At 47.9% G+C, this 22,044-nt stretch overlaps 1 protein-coding gene across 1 annotated transcript in view; it reads left to right on the top strand.

The window, feature by feature from the left end:
• Window positions 1-1,424: 1,424 nt before the first annotated feature.
• Window positions 1,425-22,044, top strand: part of COQ5 (coenzyme Q5, methyltransferase) — a 58,539-nt gene continuing 37,919 nt past the window's right edge. Inside the window, exon 1 of the mRNA XM_086942853.1 lies at window positions 1,425-1,648. Coding sequence (XP_086798979.1) covers window positions 1,486-1,648 — 163 coding nt within the window. The 5' untranslated portion in view covers window positions 1,425-1,485. The remainder of the gene's footprint in view (window positions 1,649-22,044) is intronic.

Consider the following 22,044-nt stretch of genomic DNA (forward strand, 5'->3'; position numbering starts at 1 on the left):
ACATCATTAGATTAACTATTCACAGGTGTTTTGAACGATACAGCTTCACATTTTTAAGTTGTCTTGCGTCAGATTGCAGCATACTGTCCTCGGCTGGGATGGAGGTTTTCTCTATGCCATTGTCTGCTGTAAGTGCACAGCTCTCCTCTGTCAGCTGTGTCTAGTTGGATGGGGCTGTAATGCACTTCGCCTGGTTGGCTGGCGGCCAGGAGTAGAGAGCTGGGAGAGCTGTCCCGATGACCGGTGGTAATTAACTTCGGCACCCACACTAAGCACTCCAACCTCCTTGCGGCTATTAAGAGGATGCAGGCAGGCCCAGACTGGCCGTAGTGGGCACCGGGTGTTTCCCAGGTGGGCCGCCAGGGTTGGGCCAGATTTGGACCCCTGGGGCGCCATTTTTGTTATGGGGGCAATTTTGCAGCATAGCTGCTATATCGGGCCCCCTGTAACAAAAGCAGCTGCAGTGTTTTCCACAAGCACACTCCCCTATCCCCCGCGGCCAGTCTGACACAATTGCCAGGGCTGGTTTGCATTCCAAATCGGCTCTGGATGCAGGCGTGCGTGGTGCATGGCACTACCACTAGTGGTCTGGGCGGGTGCCGTGGCAGTACAGGGGTCAGGATGGAAAAATTATCTGGTCCTGCCTGCTGCTGCCTGTAAGAAAGAATGGAATAAGACTCAACTTTCCTGCCCCGCCTGCGCCTGAACATCCTGCAGCCTGCTAAGTCCGGGTCGGGCTGCCTAAGAGACTAAAATGTATTTTTGCCGTGCAGCATGGTGACTGAGACAATATATCTCACAGCACCATAGCAATGAGTTAACTGGGGCTGCTTTTGGAGCCTCACTTGATCCCTGTGTGTCAGGAATCAGCATGCGTGTCTAATGCATTTTAGTGCAGTGGTGCATTAGTCTAACCCTGATGTGTGCTACTTGGCAGGGCTGTTTTAGCAAACAGAGAACATTCTTGTTCATTACTGCTGTGTAACTGGGCAAATCACTTAATCTCTCTGCGACTAAACAAATAAATAGTCTAATTAGGATCGATACTGCACCCTTTTACTTCAAAGGCGTTATTAATATAAACAAAATAACACGTTTTCTATCCATTTCAGGGCATATTCCGTTTATAAAGGTTTAAAAATTACAATAATTCTGAAAAAAAACACCTTAAACTGTGCAGCGACATGGGACAGTCGCCGTCATAAATATCAGTTGCAGATATGAAGTTTCTGCACACTATTAGTCTGACAAAATAAATAAATAATCACTCGTTCAAAAATTACCAATACTCGTTCAAGAATAGCACTGGTTCGCTAATGGTGGTTGTGTGTACTGACTGGAGAGTCAGTTGTGTAGAACAGTTAGCAGCGCGTGCAGTTTTTACAGTAGCCGTAACTGTGCGCGATCCAGATATGATCCCGTTCCAAAATGGCCGCCAACACTCATCTGTCACAGGCTTAAGAGTAAAGGGCAACGGAGAGCAACATGGCGACTTGCATGAATGGCACTCTCTGGAGGCGTCTAGCTTGTCTTTGCCGATTCCGGAGAGTGGTTCAGATCTCCGTGTGCGATGTCCACAGCAGCCAAGCGGAGGATGAAACCTATTTCGGCTTTGAGAAAGTGTCAGCGGCTGAAAAGAGTGAACAAGGTGAATGCTGTATTATAGAGTGCATGGGTGGCTTTTTAACACAATGGCAGTAATTTAGTGACAGCGTGTAGTAAGTATAAGTAGTGATGGAAATGGAAATTTCCCCTAAAATGGCGGTGAAACGGTGGCAGTAGAAAGGCGGAGGTCTAACGAGAGAAGGAATCAACGAATAAATTTGTTTTTAGTAAACTCTGCCCACCCAAGTACGGGCCTCAAGTACTCTTATTCCATTTTCGAAAAGTGCTGTTTCAAATTGCGTAGTATGTTTTGAGTGCATAGACTGGTATTTTGGCAATGTATAAATATAGGCCTCGTTCAATAAATACTATCTCACAAGGGGTCGCAGAATTACCTGCCTAAATATTATTCATAGGCATGTCACAGATTGCAAATGTGTGTGATTGGCCGCAATCCCAGGGAGGGTGGCCTGCAAGAGTCCGCAGATCTTCATGTCTGTGATAGTGTTTAAATAAAGAAAACTTTTTTTAATGCATGCCATTTTCCTTAAAGGAAACAAGACTGCATTTTTAAAACACTTTCTATGTTCTAAAAGTTTCAGTAACACTTGGCACCACTGTCATCTCTACTTGAAATGTTTTTCAAGATTAACAAAGGGTCCAAAGGGAACTCCCCTTATCTCTTTTGGATTATATAGTTGTTTACATTCTGCATTTTAAACCATGGGGTTAAGGTTTCTCCTGCAGAGATCTTTGTGTACCCAGCAAGTTCCAGGATATAGTCGCAGTAAGGTAACTGTAGTTGTTAATGAATTGCTGAAGAGGTCTGGTCTGCGTGCAGTTTAGTGACAGTTTTGATTAGCAGAAAACAGCTTATAAGATGTGTATTTGTATGTAAATAGTTCAGTAGATTACTGATCCAGTTGCAGAGATCCTTGTGTTGCCTCTCAGTAAGAAGTTATAATCAAAACTGTGATTCTTACAGTGCATGCATATCTCTTTCATACAGATAATTGTAGTGAAGAAGTAAAAAAAACAGGCATTTGCAATGCAATAGGTCTCGCATTAGGAAAGTGTGATCTATTGGTATTGTAAATGACACATTTGATTAATATGTGTTGGCTTTGAAAATATATAAATTAATAGCATTGTTATTCACAAAGCCAATAGCTTACACTTTCCTAATGCGAGTCCTATTGGCTATGGCAATACTTATTCGTAGCAAGCAAGAAGAGTGCTGTTGTGGTGCTGAGTGATGTGGTGCTGTATTAGAGTGATGTGGTGCTGTATTGGAGTGATCTGGTGGTGTATCAGAGTGATGTGGTGGTGTATCAGAGTGATGTGGTGGTGTCCCTGAGTGATGTGGTGGTGTCCCCGAGTGATGTTGTGGTGTCCCCGAGTGATGTGGTGGTGTCCCAGAGTGATGTGGTGGTGTCCCAGAGTGATGTGGTGGTGTCCCCGAGTGATGTGGTGGTGTCCCCGAGTGATGTGGTGGTGCCCCCGAGTGATGTGGTGGTGTCGCCGAGTGATGTGGTGGTGTCGCCGAGTGATGTGGTGGTGTCCCCGAGTGATGTGGTGGTGTCCCCGAGTGATGTGGTGGTGTCCCCGAGTGATGTGGTGGTGTCCCCGAGTGATGTGGTGGTGCCCCGAGTGATGTGGTGGTGCCCCTGAGTGATGTGGTGGTGCCCCTGGGTGATGTGGTCGTTCCTCTGAGTGATGATGTGGTGTGGTTCCTGAGTCATGTGGTGGTGTTCCTGAGTCTTGTGGTGGTGCCCGTGAGTGGTGCCCCTGAGTGATGTGGTGGTATCTCTGTGTGATGTGGTGGTATCTCTGTGTGATGTGGTGGTGTCCCTGAGTGATGTGGTGGTGTCCCTGAGTGATGTGGTGGTGTCCCTGAGTGATGTGGTGGTGTCCCTGAGTGATGTAGTGGTGTCCCTGAGTGATGTGGTGGTGTCCCTGGGTGATGTGGTCGTTCCTCTGAGTGATGTGGAGGTGTTCATGAGTGATGTGGTGTGGTTCCTGAGTCATGTGGTGGTGTTCCTGAGTCTTGTGGTGGTGCCCGTGAGTGGTGCCCCTGAGTGATGTGGTGGTGCCCCTGAGTAATGTGGTGGTGTTCCTGAGTGATGTGGTGCAGCAGCACAGAGACTGAAGCTAAGAACACCCAGGATTGAGTGCTACAAAGCGCGTTCAGTTTCAAAGCACAGAATGATGGAGACGGGAAAAAGCAAGGGGAAACAGGAAAACACAGGGAGAGTGTATAATGATAGAGGCAGCGGGGGTTGGTGCTTGGACAGCAATCAAGTACGGAGTCGAGAAGGCACTGAATGGGAGAACATGGAAAACACCCAGAGACAAGGAAAGAAGATGCAAGCACACAAGCAAAACAAGCTCTCGGCATTGCTGTGGCGGGGGGGAGTGGGAGCGCATTCCTGAATTCTGATGCAGGGGCCGGGGGAGCGGCAGCCTTTGAAGTCTGATTTGGGGGGAGCAGCAGCCTTTGAAGTCTGATGCGAGGCACAGACAAATGGTGGTGTGTGATGTGGCTGGTTTGTGCACACGCATAGGTCACATGAACTGTGTCTAATCTGCCGTTTTGGTAGACTGCTCTTTTCCCCTTACTATATTCTCGCCGAAGCAATGTGCAAGCGCATTGGCTCAGTCGAGACCAATAAAACGACCTCAGTATCGTAGTTTCTCTTAACAGACCCTTCAGGATTTTGCGGTTTGCTGCGAAATCGGCACTTTTGAAAAAATGCAGCGATTTGTACAAAAGTACCGGCGAAATCAGAACTTTTGTAAAAATGTCGCAATTTTAACAAAAGTGCCTGTGAAATCCAGACATGCCCAGTCAGACTGACTGATATTTGCAGGCTCTGCTCGAGATTCAGGCTCAGCCCGGCTCGTCGCACATTTCTCGGTGGACTATCATCACAAATGCGAGTTGTGCTCGGTTTCATGATCACTACGATAGGCCTGTTTCAGTGCAGTCACAAACCAGACCCCCCAGGATATAGCGGCATGGATTAGCAAATTTAGCGTCACAAAAATGGAAATTTAGCGGCACAAATATGGAAATTTAGCGGCAATTTAGCAGCATTTTATTTGGCGGTTTTTCCTACAACAAACACAGATATCTTCGTTTTTTTAGTTGTTTAACAACATGAAACTATGTATTTTTGGTTTATTTACAATGTAGACACTTTGTTTGGCTTCAAGGCTGCATATAGGACATAAACTAATGAATAAATGCCCCAAAGCAATCCCCCCAGGGCCCGCCGCTGAAAAGGGCCCTCTCTCAGTATAATTTTAGGTTTGTGAATAGGGGAAAAACCATCCATACATCCATCCTTTACCCATCCTCCCTTACTTCCATCCACCCATCATTCATCCACCCACCTTTTCACACATCCATCATTCATCCATGCAACCTTTTATCCATTCATCCATCCATCTACCCTTTCATCTTCCCATCCTTCATCCACCCACCCTTTCATCCTCCCAGCCATACATCCATCCTTCACCTATCCACCCTTTCATCCATCCATCCACCCACCCTTTCATCCATCCATCTACCCATCATTCATCCCCCCCACCTTTTCACACATTCATTCATCCATCCACCCTTTCATCCATCCATCCTTCATCTGTCCACCCTTTCATTCTTCCATCCATCCATCTATCCTTCACCAATCTATCCTTCATCCATCCACCCTTTCATCCTTCCATCCATCATTTATCCATCCACCCTTTCATCCATCCATCCATCCACCCTTTCATCCATCCATCCATTCACCCTTCATTCATTCACCCATCTTTTTACACATCCATCCATCATTCATCCACCCTTTCATCCACCCATTCTTCCGTCCACCCTTTCATTCTTCCACCCACACATCTATCCTTCACCAATCTATCCTTCATCCATCCACCCTTTCATCCTTCCATCCATACATCCATCCATCATTCATCCATCCACCCTTTCATTCATCCATCCACTCATCATTCATCCACCCACCTTTTCACACATCTATCCATCCTTCAGCCTTTCATCCATCCATCCACCCATCATTCATCCACCCACCTTTTCTGTGCCTCTCTCAATGGGGGGGGGGGGGAGGAATCAGTATCTCTCTGCGTCGTCTTCCTTCTTCTTTCCCACTCATGGGAGGGCATCTCTGTGCCTCCCTGCTGGGGGCGGGGGACGTGTCATGGGACCCACAGCTCCAGGTGTGCAACATCCATTGAGCTCAAAAGGCTACACTACAGCCACTCCCCCCCCCCCCCCCCCAGCTCCCCTCGGCTCGTGTATGTGAGATGCATTTCTAATTATACAAAAAGCAGACAAACAATACATATGAATGAAGAATATAACATAACTCTATTATCATAGCCATCTTTCTGATGCCCATGCTGTGAGGCAGCATTCTTGGAAAACGTAGCATCTCCCGTTGAAGATTTCTATCGTTTTCCGTTAGTCTTCTAAGACATGCATTTTGTCTCTAATCTTGTCTCAATAATGGAAATGCATATAATACAATTTTTTTTTGTTAAAGGCATTTTTTATACTGCGGAGAAGTTACCCGCGCACTTCGCCTTAAATGGCGACCGTGCGAACGCGCAGCGGTCACGCGCAGCGGGCGCGCCGATTGTGCGCCGAAGGCGCGCCAAAGGTAAGCCCGTCTACGCCCGTCCGCGCCTGGACCGCGCCCAGTGCCAGGACCCCTGGCCCACGAAGACCCCGACCGACCCGCCTGACGTACTCAGCCGCCACCCTCAGCACTCTCAACACCGGCCGACACCCAGAATGCCATCAAGCCACTCCTAGACGTACCAACGGACCTTTCAGCTGCCACGCCTGCAAGTTCTCATGCATCCGGTCCTGCCCCGCACCCACCAAGCCGAACACCAGCAGCACCCACCTCAAGTGCATCCTGCTCAACACCCGCTCCGTCCACAGACACGCCATCGAACTCTGGAACCTCCTAGACGCCACAGCCCCTGACGTTGCCTTCCTCACGGAGACCTGGATGAACGCCTCTTCAGCTCCCGACATCGCCATCGCTATCCCAGAGGGCTACAAGATCGTCCGGAGGGACCGCAACGCCAACCAGATGGGAGGAGGCATCGCCATCATCCACAAGAACACCATCCGTCTCACGACCAGCACCGACAACACCCTGACCAGCGCCGAACACCTGCATTTCCAGATCCACACCAACCCAAACACCACCCTCAGAGGCACCCTGATCTACCGACCCCCGGGACCACGCACACAATTCAGCGAGGACATCGCCGACTTCGTCAGCCCGCTTGCCCTCCCCTCCGCTGACTACATCCTCCTGGGAGACCTCAACTTCCACCTGGAGAACAACAACGACCACAACACCAGCACCCTGCTCGACAACCTCGCCAACCTGGGACTCAAGCAACTGGTGTCCACCCCCACCCACCTTGCCGGACACACACTCGACGCCGTCTTCTCATCCAGCACAGACATCGACTTCAGCCACGCCACAGAGCTTCAATGGACGGACCACAGCTGCGTCCACTTCACCTTCAAGAGAACGACGACCCACCATCACCAGCAACAGGCCGCCCGCAGAGGCTGGAACAAGATCACAGCAGACCAGCTCGCCACCTCCCTGAGCCAGCACCCTCCTGCCAGCTCAGCGAACCCCAGCCAGGCCGCCGACAACCTCACGAAGTGGATCAGCAACTGCGCGGACGAACTCGCCCCACTGAGGACCCCGCCCAGCAGACCCGGCAGCAAGAAGGCCCCATGGTTCAACGACGAACTCAAGAGCTCCAAGAAGAACTGCCGAGCCCTCGAGAAAGTCTGGAAAAGGGAACCGACACCGGACAACAGGACCTCCCTCAAGCTTGCCACCCGGAAGCACCACCAGCTGATCCGCGCCGCCAAGAAAACAGCATTCAAGGACCGGTTGGACAACAACGCACACAACTGCAAGGAACTCTTCAACATCGTGAAAGAGCTTTCCAACCCCAGCGCAGGAAACAACGACATCACCCCATCGCAAGACCTCTGCAACTCCCTCGCTTCATACTTCCACAACAAGATCACAGACATACACAGCAGCTTCGACAACCAACCAACGCACACCATGACCGAACAACCACCCCTCACCACCACCCTCCACGCCTGGACCCCGATCAGCACCGAAGACACCATCCGCACGATGAACTCCATCCACTCCGGATCACCGACCGACCCCTGCCCTCACCACGTCTTCAACAAGGCCGACGCTGTCATCGCACCCCACCTGCGAGACATCATCAACACATCCTTCAACACCGCCACCTTCCCGGAGAGCTGGAAGCACGCCGAACTCAGCGCTCTACTCAAGAAACCAACAGCGGACCCCACCGACCTCAAGAATTACCGCCCCATCTCGCTTCTCCCGTTTCCAGCCAAAGTCATCGAGAAGACGGTCAACAAGCAGATGGCCGCCTTCCTCGAGACGAACGGATCCCTCGACCCCTCACAGTCCGGCTTCCGAGCCAATCACAGCACCGAGACCGCCCTCATCGCCGCCACCGATGACATCCGGGCCCTGATGGACAATGGAGAAACAGCGGCCCTCATCCTCCTAGACCTCTCCGCGGCATTCGACACGGTCTGCCACCGCACCCTAGTACGGCGCCTCAGCAACGTCGGAATCCAGGACAAGGCGCTGGAATGGATCATCTCCTTCCTCGACGGAAGAACACAGAGAGTCCGCCTACCACCATACAAGTCAGAGGCCTCCGAAGTCATCTGCGGCGTCCCCCAAGGATCTTCTCTGAGCCCCACCCTCTTCAACGTCTACATGAGCCCCCTCGCGGCCATCGTACGCAAACACAACCTCAGCATAATCTCCTACGCCGACGACACCCAGCTGATCCTCTCCCTGACCAACGACCCCGCCGCCGCCAGAGCCAACCTACACGAAGGGATGAAAGAGGTAGCCGAGTGGATGACGACCAGCCACCTGAAGCTGAACTCGGACAAGACGGAGGTCCTCATCCTGGGCTCCTCACCCTCCGCCTGGGACGACTCCTGGTGGCCTCCCGCCCTGGGCACCGCACCCAAACCGACAGACCATGCACGCAACCTGGGCTTCATCCTGGACTCCTCCCTCTCCATGTCCAGGCAAGTCAACGCCGTCTCCTCGTCATGCTTCAACATCCTACGCATGCTACGGAAGATCTTCTGGTGGATCCCCACAGAGACCAGGAAGACCGTCACCCAGGCCCTCGTCACCAGCCGACTGGACTACGGCAACGCCCTCTACGCCGGCACCACCGCCAAGCTCCAGAAGAGACTCCAGCGGATCCAAAACGCCTCAGCCAGACTCATCCTCGACATCCCACGAACCAGCCACATCTCCGGACATCTGAGAGACCTCCACTGGCTCCCCGTCAGCAAGAGAGTCACCTTCCGCCTCCTCACCCACGCACACAAAGCCCTACACGACCAAGGCCCGAGCTACCTCAACAGCCGAGTCAACTTCTACGCTCCCAAACGCCACCTCCGATCAGCCAACCACGCCCTCGCCGCCGTCCCCCGCATCCGAAGAGCGACTACAGGAGGAAGGTCCCTCTCCTACCTGGCCGCCAAGACCTGGAACTCCCTCCCGACCGACCTGCGCCTGACCCAAGACCACCTCTCCTTCAGGAAGAAGCTGAAGACCTGGCTGTTCGAGCAGTAGCGGCACCCCCCCCCCCCCCCCCCCCAGCGCCTTGAGACCCTACGGGTAGGTAGCGCGCTCTATAAATGTCACTGATTGATTGATTGATTACTAATACCTTGTTCGCGCATTTGTTGTCTTGGCGAGGCTCGGTTGTAAAAAGAGACCTGGTGTCAACCCTCATTAACTGAGATCTGATTTTATTTGCATGGTTTGTTCGATAGAAGATTTCGTAAATTTAATCTGTATAGTTTGTGCTCTGTAGTGCAGTTGTAGTGTTGGTTAACAGTCCGTTTCCCTCTTTTCAGAGTCGGGGAAGATAAGGCTCCAAGAGTTGTGGCTTACATCGACTGTCCTGATCGCCCGAGGTTAATTATTCCAGCCCTAGGCAGAGAGGTCAAAGAAAGGGTGAAACACAAAGACTCATTAACAAGTGAAAGGTCTTTTAAAAGACCTATTAAGTACTCGGCTGCGGGTGGCAGCTAAAAAACAGACTGTCTCTGTGTCCCCGGGAAGCTGCTGACACACAGGAGTGGGGAGGGGCGCACAGCCAATTAAAGGCATTGTTTGTTTTGCAGTCTCCCGCCGGTAGAGACACTTTTTTCTAAATTTCGCGGCCAATATGGTTATTATCGCGGCCATCGCGGTAGTCTGCCGATTTCGCGATTTTTTCGTGAATCGCGAAATCGCGATAAACTGGAGGGTCTGACAAACAGTATATAAATTGGTTAACAAACTAAGGTCAATTTAAAGAGGAGACAGGGTGACGTAGGACACCTAGAGGACGAAGACTGGCTAACGGTGCTGATGTCCCCCAGGAAAACAGCGATAAATCATCGCTTCCGCCTTATACAGCTGAAAATGTTATACAGGACGTATATGTCTGGTCCTCTATTGGCTAAGATAGGCCGACGCCCGGATGACCTGTGTCTAAGAGGATGTGGCCTGACTGGCTCCTTTTATCATACCCTATGGGAGTGTCCTGTAATTCAACTGCCATGGAGGGGGGCGACCAAGAAACTGACGGAGGCTCGGGGGAAACCAATCCCATTGTCACCCAAGAGGGGGGATCCTCAATGTCTGGGGGGCAACAGATCTGACGGAGATAGAGCATCAATGGCTTGCCCTGGGATGTCTTCTCATTAAACACTCGATAGCAATGCACTGGGGCGCTCCTGAACGTCCGCTGATAGTGGGATGGGTTTATCCAAAGAACAGTGGTTCCTGTGGCATAATTACTTGTACAATTTACATTCAGTACAAAAGCTAAATAGCAATTTAGTTTATCAGAGAGGGGTTGGCAAAGAGAAAAACACACTCGTACCAATTTGTAGAAACTTCTTTTGTATTTCAAGTAAGACCGATAATACTATAGTTATATCAGCAACATATATACAACATAGAAAGTGCAATGTGTCCCCAATGATATTGTGAGCGAAAAACACAGAACATAAAACAATAAGTGGTCTATACAAATTTCAGCTATAGATATTTACAAGAAAGGAAAATGACCAAACGCGATGATAAAGACAATTTGTAATCAGTGACTATCTACAATCATAGACACTGTGTTTATAAGGTTCATTTCCTATGGCGTCAATGGCGTTTCGACCCGTTGGATGAGGGTCTTGTCAGGACTGGGCAGTGAGGGACATCTATAGGGAAAGAGTAATCAGTGGAGTGTGTGGGAATATATATGTGTGGTCGCATTAAATAGTGATTATACGTGGACTTAAATTAAGGAATGTACCTTATGGTGAGTTTCATTTCATTGCGCAACCCATGCGTGAAGAAGTAATTTAAATTGACTTACAGTGAACCCAGCCTCGTATTTTCAGGCGAGGAAGGCTTTATAGCTCAATACTGAAATTATATCACAGAGTTGACTTTATACACAAAATAGGATCCATCCCCAGCCTTTAATCCACAACATAAAATATTCAAACATACACAAAATGATGAAGAGGTGAATGAAGACAGGAAGGCTGTAATTGAGCAATTGAGCAAAGCTGCATAAGTGTTCCTTGCCTGGCTATCTGAAGAGCCAATAACTCTGTCATAAAATGATTCACTGTATTAATCTGAGGTTGCAATTGGTCCACGTCGTACAGAGAACAATGCAAGATGAAAGTCTTAGAAGCTTAGTTCTGATCAATGGGTGAGCGAAATAAAATGCCACAAAATTGCAGCTAAATTTCCATTTTTGTGCCGCTAAATTTGCTAATCCTTGCCGCTACATCCTGGGGGGGTCTGATTTTCTTTCTTGCATCAAGGTGTTAGGCTTCAGCTAGCTCCCAAGCAGGGTGAAAGTTGAACAAAAGGAATGCCTATGGTCCTTTACAGGAATTATTTCTGTTTGGCCCATCTGAAACTGAAAATAAGAGACCTCCTCATCCAGGTTGCTGCTCTGGATGTAAAGCAAACAAAGTGCAGGTCATGCTGAATGTGTCCCGGTGTTGGCAAATTGCTCTGGGATACATTCAGCAAGTTTCAGTAGGGCAGACCTGAATCTCTGATCCAGATCAATAATATCTGTCACATCCAGCTGGATCCTTTTTATTTTAGACAGGTTTTCAGTTTTCCTGTGTATGATGATCCATGTTTTTGTTGTGCTCAGGTGTTACATTCTAGTGCATTATGCATGACACTTTGTGTATTTTATTATAACATTTATATAAGTCTTACAACCCTTATGGTTGGACACTGTAGTGCTTGACTAAATGGGTAGACTGCAATATCATGTAGGGTGTGTGGTTTGAAGGGGGATGTCTTTTTTTTGTTCTTATGTGGTAAGTGTTTTTATGTCATTCATAATAACCACCAAGGCGGGACTATCACATTCTGGGAGGCAGTGCTTAGCAGCATGATGGATGAAGAAGTGTGAGACACAGGGGTACACTTAATGGTTTTCAGTAAGCTTATGATCAGAGTCCACTAAACGGGTTACCACACAGGGATGTCAATTCTGAGATTTTTTGTTTGTGTTTATGGTCCTGAGCAGGCACTGAGCAAGAGATCTGCTGATGGACTTTGTTACAGTCATCCCCTATATGATTATGAAATGTTAAACAAGCATTTGCAAGGCAATAGGTCTCGCATTTACTCATGTTTGAGCTATTGGTAGTGTAAATGACAATCCCTTTTATTTATGTTTTGGTTTTTAAAACATAAGTAAAATCTTTCTTAAACTCGCGTAAATGCAAGACCGATTGTTTTGCAAATGCTTGTTTAATATTCGTAGTCACGTAATCAGTCTGTACCTAGTGCAAACCTTTTTATATTGGGTTCCATTAAAAGGACGCATTCCAGAAATGGTAACACCCTTATGGGACCTCTAAAAAAGAATGTGTGTCTCCATGAAGCTTGAAAGGATTTTGTCAGATCAGCGCTGCACTGTCTCCAGGCGCCTACTACATTTACTGATTATCCAGTTGCCCGTGTTTACATTTCCCTCATGTGGGAGACATCCTGGAGAAAGACTTGTTTCTTCTTTACATGTCTGTCACTTTACACAACAGCAGACCCACCTCCTTCTCTCAGTTTGAGGCGATTCAAGGTCGGCGATAACTGCTGAGGGTAAGATTGTTTTTCACAAAAAGTATGGGAATTGTTTTGGTAAAATAAAAAAAATAAAAGCTTGAGAATATCCTTTCTAGTAGCTCACGCAAACTTTTACCTACTTATACAGTCTCATGGACGCTGACAAGGTGACACTGATACATTGACACAGTGACCGTGACATGGACTAGAAAACACTAACATTGTATTCAGAACATTTGCACAGAGATATTGACACTAGGACATGGTGATACTAACAAAGGTCCTGGGTCATCAAAACACTCCGCTCATCCTCTCGCTCACGAAGAATCCCGAATACACCAGACTCTGCTTCCAAGAAGGAATGAAGAATGTGGCAGCTTGGATGAAAGACAGCTGCTTGAAGCTCAACTCAGAGAAGACCGAGGTCCTCATCCTCAGGCCCTGCACCACTGCCTGGGACAACAACTGGTGGCCCTTCGCCATCGGGAGCCCACCCACCCCTACAGACCACGCCCGGAACCTCAGCATCATCCTCGACTCCTCCCTCTCCATGACCCGCCAGATCAACGCCGTGGACTCCACCAGTTTCAACTGCCTTCACATCCTCGATAAGATCTTCAAATGGATCCCCTCCGACTGCAGAAGGACCGTCACCCACTTACTCATAACCAGCAGAATTGACTAGGGCTACACCCTCTACGCCGGAATCAACAGAACTCTTCTACACAAACTCCAAACCATCCAGAAAGCCGCAGGTAGACTCTTCATCGGGACTCCGCGTCATGAGCACATGACTCAACACCTACGCGACCTCCACTGGCTCTCCATCGAGAAGAGGGTCACCTTCAAACTCCTCACCCATGCCTACAAAGCCCTCAACAACATCGGACCCAAATACCTCAACGAGAGAGTATCCTTCCACGTACCCGAGAGGATCCTTCGCTCCGCCGACCTCGCTCTGGCAGAGGTCCCCCGCATCCGCAGAAACAAAGCCGGAGGGAAAGCCTTCTCCGACATCGCAGCAAAGACCTGGAGCAAGCTCCCTGTGAACATCAGACGCTCCCTGACACTGCACACGTTCAGGAAGGACCTCAAGACCTGGCTTTTCGACTGATCAGGAGCCGCTCCCCTCCCACAGCGCCTTAAGACCCTCACGGATTGATTGAAATGTAGTGTTGTGGTCAGTTTTGTAGAACAGATCAGTTGTGAAGTTATATGGTGTCTAGATTATGAGGTCTCGTCTAGAATACTGTGCCCAATTCTAGAGCAACAATCTGGCAAGTTGTGGCCATTTTTGAAGGCTATATCAAAAGCATCGTGTCCTATTATGAACACTGCATCTGGGGTGATGTCATTTTGTTGAGGCCACGTCTGTTGTATTGTGTCCAGTGTGGAAGCCACATGTGGAGAACTGTGCTCGAAGCCACCTCCACAAAAGTGTGTCCAATTCTTGATGCCTGATCTGCAGTAATGCACCCAACTTTAGAAGCAACGTATTTCATATTCTGTTGAATACTGGGGCCACATCTGAAATGTTGCAGCATAGTTCACCCTGAAATGCGGCCAATGCCTTTCAGAAAAGAATGTGATTTGTGGTCTGTTGGATTTTTACCTACCAGATGTCACTCATCCTCAATGAGGTGGACCAACCAGGGAGTGGAGTCGGCCATGCAGAGTTCTAGAACCTCTTGTTTCAGCCGATGGCCCATCACTGGATTAAAGTCCCCCCGACAATTAACATTTCAGTGACGGCCACCAAAACAAGTTCAGTCAGGGCTTGTAGCATGCTCTTGGTTAGTGTAGGTGGGACATATATACTTGTAATTGCCCTGGGGCAGCCTACTTGTAGTCCGGAAACCATCCAGTGTATTCAAACCTCAGTCACAACCACAGGGAATTATCTTTTTATTGAAACGATGCTGCTCTAAAACCCCTTGTGAAACCAGAGTTATTTACTCTGGTACAATCATATCAGATCATATGATGCCAGCTTTGTGTGTGTGTGTTCCTGTCATGTCTATCATATCCCCGATGTGTTAAAGCAAAAACCAACCATCTCCAACTCCCCTTACCACCATGAAGCATCTGAAACCCCTTGAAAATCAACACGTTGACCTCCAACTTGGGTTAGCCGCCTACCCAGCTGCTTGGTTCCAGCAACGGCTCCTCCGCTAAGGCACTGCTTCAACTGCTAGCTCAACACAAAAATTACAAGGATAATAACGTTCTGTTATTATCATTTTATTTTTATTATTGAGCTTGCAGTTGAAGCCAGGTTAGGTTAGGTCTGGGCGGCGCCGAGCTCCCTGACTCTGAGTGAGGAGGAGTGATGGCTACCCCTTAAGTGCGCCTGACGGTTTTGCTGGCCGTTTTAGGCTGGCCAAACCATAATGCGCACTTTGCAAGTTCTCCACAGTCTGTATTGTACAGCCTGGGAGAACATGCAAGGCCTCCCAGTTTCTTTCTGAGCGCCGAACCACGGCACTCAGACCAATCACAACGCTGCTGTAAGGCAGCGTTGTGATTGGCTAGGGGATTCTGGGAGGCTGTGTGCTTCCTGCTGCAAAGGAGAGGTGGAAGCTCGCGGCACCTAGGTAAGCGCTCACTTGATTTCCACTTGATCTGTTTGTTCTTCCACCCAGTCCCACGCAAAGAAATATGACTTTCCTTGGTGCAGTACTGTGAGTTTACCTAGGTATAATACATATATTGAAGCCTGTAAATATTTAAAAATCCAATAAAATTATATCAAAAATATTAGTGCTTGCTTCTAGTGTGTGTGTGTGTGTGAGAGAGAAAGAGAGAGTTTGTAGCCAATTATCCACCTGTTATCCTCACTGTTTCATGCACCTGTTGCTGATCTCTAACTAATTTTCTGTGTGTTCCTTTCACCTTGTATTGATTGGTTTCATGATACGTACTGTCCTTTCACTTCTCTCTCCTATGTACTCACTCCACTGTCTTTCTCTCTTGCCCAAGCTATAGAGCACTCTTTGCCAAAGCTTGTATGGCCAATGGAATGCTGTTGAACTCAGTATAGTTCTTGTTCATTTTCCTTATACACATCACATATCTGTATTATATGTGCTTACCAGTTGTGCTATTCATTTTTTTGTTGAATTTTTAAAATTAACTTTTGCAGTAGAACATAATCCGTGGGTGCTTATCCCAGTTCTATAAATTACTGTAAAAGTTGTACATACACATTGCTACCACAGTCAATATATGGTTAACCTTCTGTTTATAAGTATGACTTTTAACCACACTTGGAAGCCTGGGTGGGTGGAGTTGTGCTATATAATAGGGCAGGGCTTAAATAAACATTTGAGGAAGATGGAGGTGTCCCAGAGGTCTGGATGAAGTGTTAAAGAGTGCTGCTGGTAACCAAAGTGTGGAATCTTTAATTCAGCAATGTATTTGGATCTTAGTTCCCACACCGGTTGACCTGGTTGATTCTTGGCTGGCCAATGCTCAGGATGGTTACATGGCATTAAGAAAGTCAGGATTATGGAGTGAATCACGTTGCAGCCAGCATTCCAGATAAGCTACAGATATTAGAGTGTTTAATTCCCTACTTTGGTAAGTTGAGAATAAATTTATGTTATAGAAGGTATAAATGCATTGCTCATTTCAGATTGAAAGTATTTTTTTCTGTCCTACATGTTTCTTTGTAGCTGTTAATTCATGTGAACAAAAAGGTGTTTTAAAAAAAATGGTTTTAATAATAGTTTTTCAATCACATTAAACAACATATGTTTAAGCTGCATAAACATTGAAAAACTGCAGTCCTAGACATTTCAATCATTAGCAATCTATAGAGGCATCTGCAGACCATACAGAGAGCTGCTGAACTTGGCCCTACCTCCGCCCGACAGACCACACGCGCAACCTCCGCATCATCTTGGAAAGCAAACTCTCAATGAAGAAACAGATAGACACACTCATCCGCCTGCTTCTTCACCCTACAAATGCTCCCCAAGATCTACAGGTGGGTCCCAGTCAACACCAGAAGGATTGCCATGCTGACCCTTATCACCAGCATGCTGGACTATGGGAACACACTCTATGTAGGAATCACAACACGTCTCCTGAAGAGACTACAGACAATACAAAATTGTGCTGCAAGACTCCTACTCAACCTTCCCAAATGGACCCATATCACAACCCTCCTCCGGAGGATGCACTGGCTTCCGATCCAGAGGAGGTGTCAGCTCAAGATACTGACCCAAGCATTCAAAGCCCTGCACAACGAAGGACCAGCATACATCAACAAATGCATGACCTTCCACCAACCAACTGGACGCCTTTGATCTGCCTCCCTCTTCCTCGCAAACACCCTCCGGATCTGCCGTGCCAACAGCAGAGGACGCTCCATCTCACACCTGGCGGCCAAAGCTTAGAACAACCTCCCGTCTACACCTCAGGACCTCCCCATCTCTCTCCAATTCAGGAATTGCCTCAAGAGCTGGCTGTTGGAATGAACAAATCACCATGAAGCGGCTAGCAACTTCAGAACCTTGAGACCCTCACGAGTGATTTGCCTCGCTTTATAAATCATTGATTGATTGCCAGAGAATCTTGAAATGGCATGTTGCTGCTGATGTCAATGATCTTGACAAATCAGAAAGCCAGTACGGTCAAAGTTTTATTTCTCTGTTATTCCTTATATTTTTGATTTTAGGGCTTATTGCCTGATGACTTGGGATAGAATGGGCAGGCCAGTAAGCTGCTTGTATGGTGGGCTGGCCACTCAGTACAGAAGAGGTGCAAGGTGCCCATACCTAGTGGTATGTTCCAAGGTGGTATTAAAAGGGCCATAAAGCAATTAAAGCTTATTATATCGAGAGATTTCATAGAGCACTGACATGGCAGGACTAAAGGGTTAATAAAAGCAAAATTACAGCACAGGAAACTGAGGTAGGACTTCCAAGAGGCCAGAGGGGACTGATGGAGTCTATGAGTTGAGGCGTAGGACACTGGGTGTGTTAAAAGTCACAAACCACTCAGATGTTTAAGTATGTGCTTTTATTCTGTGCTAAATCATCAATGATTTTGTTATTTTGTGAAAAGCAGCCTTTAGAATGGAATGATCATTTAAGAATTCTAGAGCAACGTTTGTTGTGATAGCCAAAAACAATAAAAAGATATTTAAAAAAAAGAATTCTAGAACAAACAGCTGGAGCCTAAGAGTCTGATTCATCTGGATTGTTACAGACTGACTGTTGGAGCCTAAGAGTCTCATTCTTCAGATTGTTACAGACTGACTCCTGAAGCCTGAGTCTCATTCATCCAGATTGTTACAGACTGACTGCTGGAGCCTAAGAGTCTCATTCATCCAGATATTTACAGACTGACTGCTGGAGCCTAAGAGTTTCATTCATCCAGATTGTTACAGACTGACTCCTGAAGCCTAAGAGTCTCATTCATCCAGATTTTTACAGACTGACTCCTGGAACCTGAGAGTCTTATTCATCAGATTTTTACAGACCGACTGCTGGAGCCTAAGAGTCTCATTTACCAGATTGTTAAAGACTGACTGCTGGAGCCTAAGAGTATTATTCACCAGATTGTTACAGACTGACTGCTGGAGCCTAAGATTATTATTCACCAGATTATTACAGACCGACTCCTGAAGCCTAAGAGTCTCATTCATCCAGATTTTTACAGACTGCCTCCTGGAACCTGAGAGTCTTATTCATCAGATTTTTACAGACCGACTGCTGGAGCCTAAGAGTCTCATTCATCCAGATATTTACAGACTGACTGCTGGAGCCTAAGAGTATTATTTACCAGATTGTTACAGACCGACTGCTGGAGCCTAAGAGTCTCATTTACCAGATTGTTACAGACCGACTGCTGGAGCCTAAGAGTCTCATTTACCAGATTGTTACAGACCGACTGCTGGAGCCTAAGAGTCTCATTTACCAGATTGTTAAAGACTGACTGCTGGAGCCTAAGACTATTATTCACCAGATTGTTACAGACTGACTGCTGGAGCCTAAGAGTATTATTCACCAGATTGTTACAGACTGACTGCTGGAGCCTAAGAGTCTCATTCACCAGATTGTTACAGACCGACTGCTGGAGCCTAAGAGTCTCATTCTCCAGATTGTTACAGACCGACTGCTGGAGCCTAAGAGTTTCATTCACCAGATTGTTACAGACTGACTGCTGAAGCCTAAGAGTTTCATTCACCAGATTGTTACAGACTGACTGCTGGAGCCTAAGAGTATTATTCACCAGATTGTTACTGACCGACTGCTGGAGCCTAAGAGTCTCATTCTCCAGATTGTTACAGACAGACAGATTTCGATGAATTGTTCTTTCCATAGTTGAAGGCCTTTCAGTGCAGATTGGTTGGGTCCTGAAGGTGATGCTGAAGTAGTGTGGTCTCTCGATCTTAGAGTGGATTAGGATGGGTTGTGTTATCATGGGGTCTTTGTGGCTCCCTCCTCCTGCCATCCCCCCCACTGGTGCAGTCTTTGTCCCGCAGCATCCTCTCACTGTTACACCTAGGCAGGATATTGACCATTGGTCATTCTATTCTTTTTCACCACTGGACCGCGTTGTCATTATGAAAATGCTCTCCCTCCCTAGCATGCTTTACTTCCTCCCAAACTTTTGTTATTTTGTGAAAAGCAGCCTTTAGAATGGAATGATCATTTAAGTATTCTAGAGCAACGTTTGTTGTGATAGCCAAAACCAATAAAAAGATATTTTGAAAAAAGAATTCTAGAACAACAAACTGCTGGAGCCTAATGGCCACATGCATCAAGTGATTTAGGAATCGCAAATGGTGCGAATCGCAAAATTCGGCCGTTTGCGATTCCTAAATCACTATTTGGGATGCATTAACAAAAACTACAAGAAATCGCTATATTTTGCGATTTCTAAAAATGCGATTGCATTTAAGGAATCGCAATTTGCGATTAAGGAATCCAGGACAAGGCGCTGGAATGGATCATCTCCTTCCTCGACGGAAGAACACAGAGAGTCCGCCTACCACCGTACAAGTCAGAGGCCTCCGAAGTCATCTGCGGCGTCCCCCAAGGATCATCCCTGAGCCCCACCCTCTTCAACGTCTACATGAGCCCCCTCGCGGCCATCGTACGCAAACACCACCTCCGCATAATCTCCTACGCCGACGACACCCAGCTGATCCTCTCCCTGACCAACGACCCCGCCGCCGCCAGAGCCAACCTGCACGAAGGGATGAAAGAGGTAGCCGAGTGGATGACGACCAGCCGCCTGAAACTGAACTCGGACAAGACGGAGGTCCTCATCCTGGGCTCCTCACCCTCCGCCTGGGACGACTCCTGGTGGCCTCCCGCCCTGGGCACCGCACCCAAACCGACAGACCATGCACGAAACCTGGGCTTCATCCTGGACTCCTCCCTCTCCATGACCAGGCAAGTCAACAGCGTCTCCTCGGCGTGCTTCAACATCCTACGCATGCTACGGAAGATCTTCTGGTGGATCCCCACAGAGACCAGGAAGACCGTCACCCAGGCCCTCGTCACCAGCCGACTGGACTACGGCAACGCCCTCTACGCCGGGACCACCGTCAAGCTCCAGAAGAGACTCCAGCGGATCCAAAACGCCTCAGCCAGACTCATCCTCGACATCCCACGATCCAGCCACATCTCCGGACATCTGAGAGACCTTCACTGGCTCCCCGTCAACAAGAGAATCACCTTCCGCCTCCTCACCCACGCACACAAAGCCCTACACGACCAAGGCCCGAGCTACCTCAACAGCCGAGTCAACTTCTACGCTCCCAAACGCCTCCTCCGATCAGCCAACCACGCCCTCGCCGCCGTCCCCCGCATCCGAAGAGCGACTACAGGAGGAAGGTCCTTCTCCTACCTGGCCGCCAAGACCTGGAACTCCCTCCCGTCCGACCTGCGCCTGACCCAAGACCACCTCTCCTTCAGGAAGAAGCTGAAGACCTGGCTGTTCGAGCAGTAGCGGCACCCCCCCCCCCCCCCAGCGCCTTGAGACCCTACGGGTATGTAGCGCGCTTTATAAGTGTCACTGATTGATTGATTGATTGATTTGCGATTCCTTAAATGCAATGCATGACTTAAAAAAATTGCGAATTCGCAAATAGGAGGGAAAAATTACCATGAGGTTGGACCTCCATGGTAATTTGCGAAAAATTAGAAAAATGCAATTTTATGCATTTTTCAAACTGTCATGTTGTGCACACACATGCCCTTAGGGCATGTGTGTGCACAACATATGTGCTTAGATTGATTTCAGGGGTGCAACAGTGTGTCCTTTGGACACACCTGCACCCTTGAAATCGCAATCTCAATTTGCGATTAGCTAATTGCGAATCGCAAATTGAGATTGTCTTCCCATTCATTCCTATGGGCCTTTTGGCCCATAGGAATCAATGGGAAGGGATTCCTTAATTGCGATTCGCAAATTGTGAATCGCAATTAAGGAAAATTAAGAAATCGCAAATGGACACTTTGATGCATGTAGCCGCAAGAGTCTGATTCATCTGGATTGTTACAGACTGACTGTTGGAGCCTAAGAGTCTCATTCTTCAGATTGTTACAGACTGACTGCTGGAGCCTAAGAGTCTGATTCATCTGGATTGTTACAGACTGACTCCTGAAGCCTAAGAGTCTCATTCTCCAGATTGTTACAGACCGACTGCTGGAGCCTAAGAGTCTCATTTACCAGATTGTTACAGACCGACTGCTGGAGCCTAAGAGTATTATTCACCAGATTATTACAGACTGACTGCTGGAGCCTAAGAGTCTCATTCACCAGATTGTTACAGACTGACTGCTGGAGCCTAAGAGTCTCATTCACCAGATTGTTACAGACCGACTGCTGGAGCCTAAGAGTCTCATTCACCAGATTGTTACAGACTGACTGCTGGAGCCTAAGAGTCTCATTCACCAGATTGTTACAGACCGACTGCTGGAGCCTAAGAGTCTCGTATTATTCACCAGATTGTTACAGACCGACTGCTGGAGCCTAAGAGTATTATTCACCAGATTATTACAGACCGACTGCTGGAGCCTAAGAGTCTCATTCACCAGATTGTTACAGACCGACTGCTGGAGCCTAAGAGTCTCATTTACCAGATTGTTACAGACCGACTGCTGGAGCCTAAGAGTCTCATTTACCAGATTGTTACAGACCGACTGCTGGAGCCTAAGAGTCTCATTCATTCAGATTGTTACAGACTGAC

The sequence above is a fragment of the Lissotriton vulgaris genome, chromosome 11 (assembly GCF_964263255.1).
Source record: "Lissotriton vulgaris chromosome 11, aLisVul1.2, whole genome shotgun sequence".
Lineage (NCBI taxonomy): Eukaryota > Metazoa > Chordata > Amphibia > Caudata > Salamandridae > Lissotriton > Lissotriton vulgaris.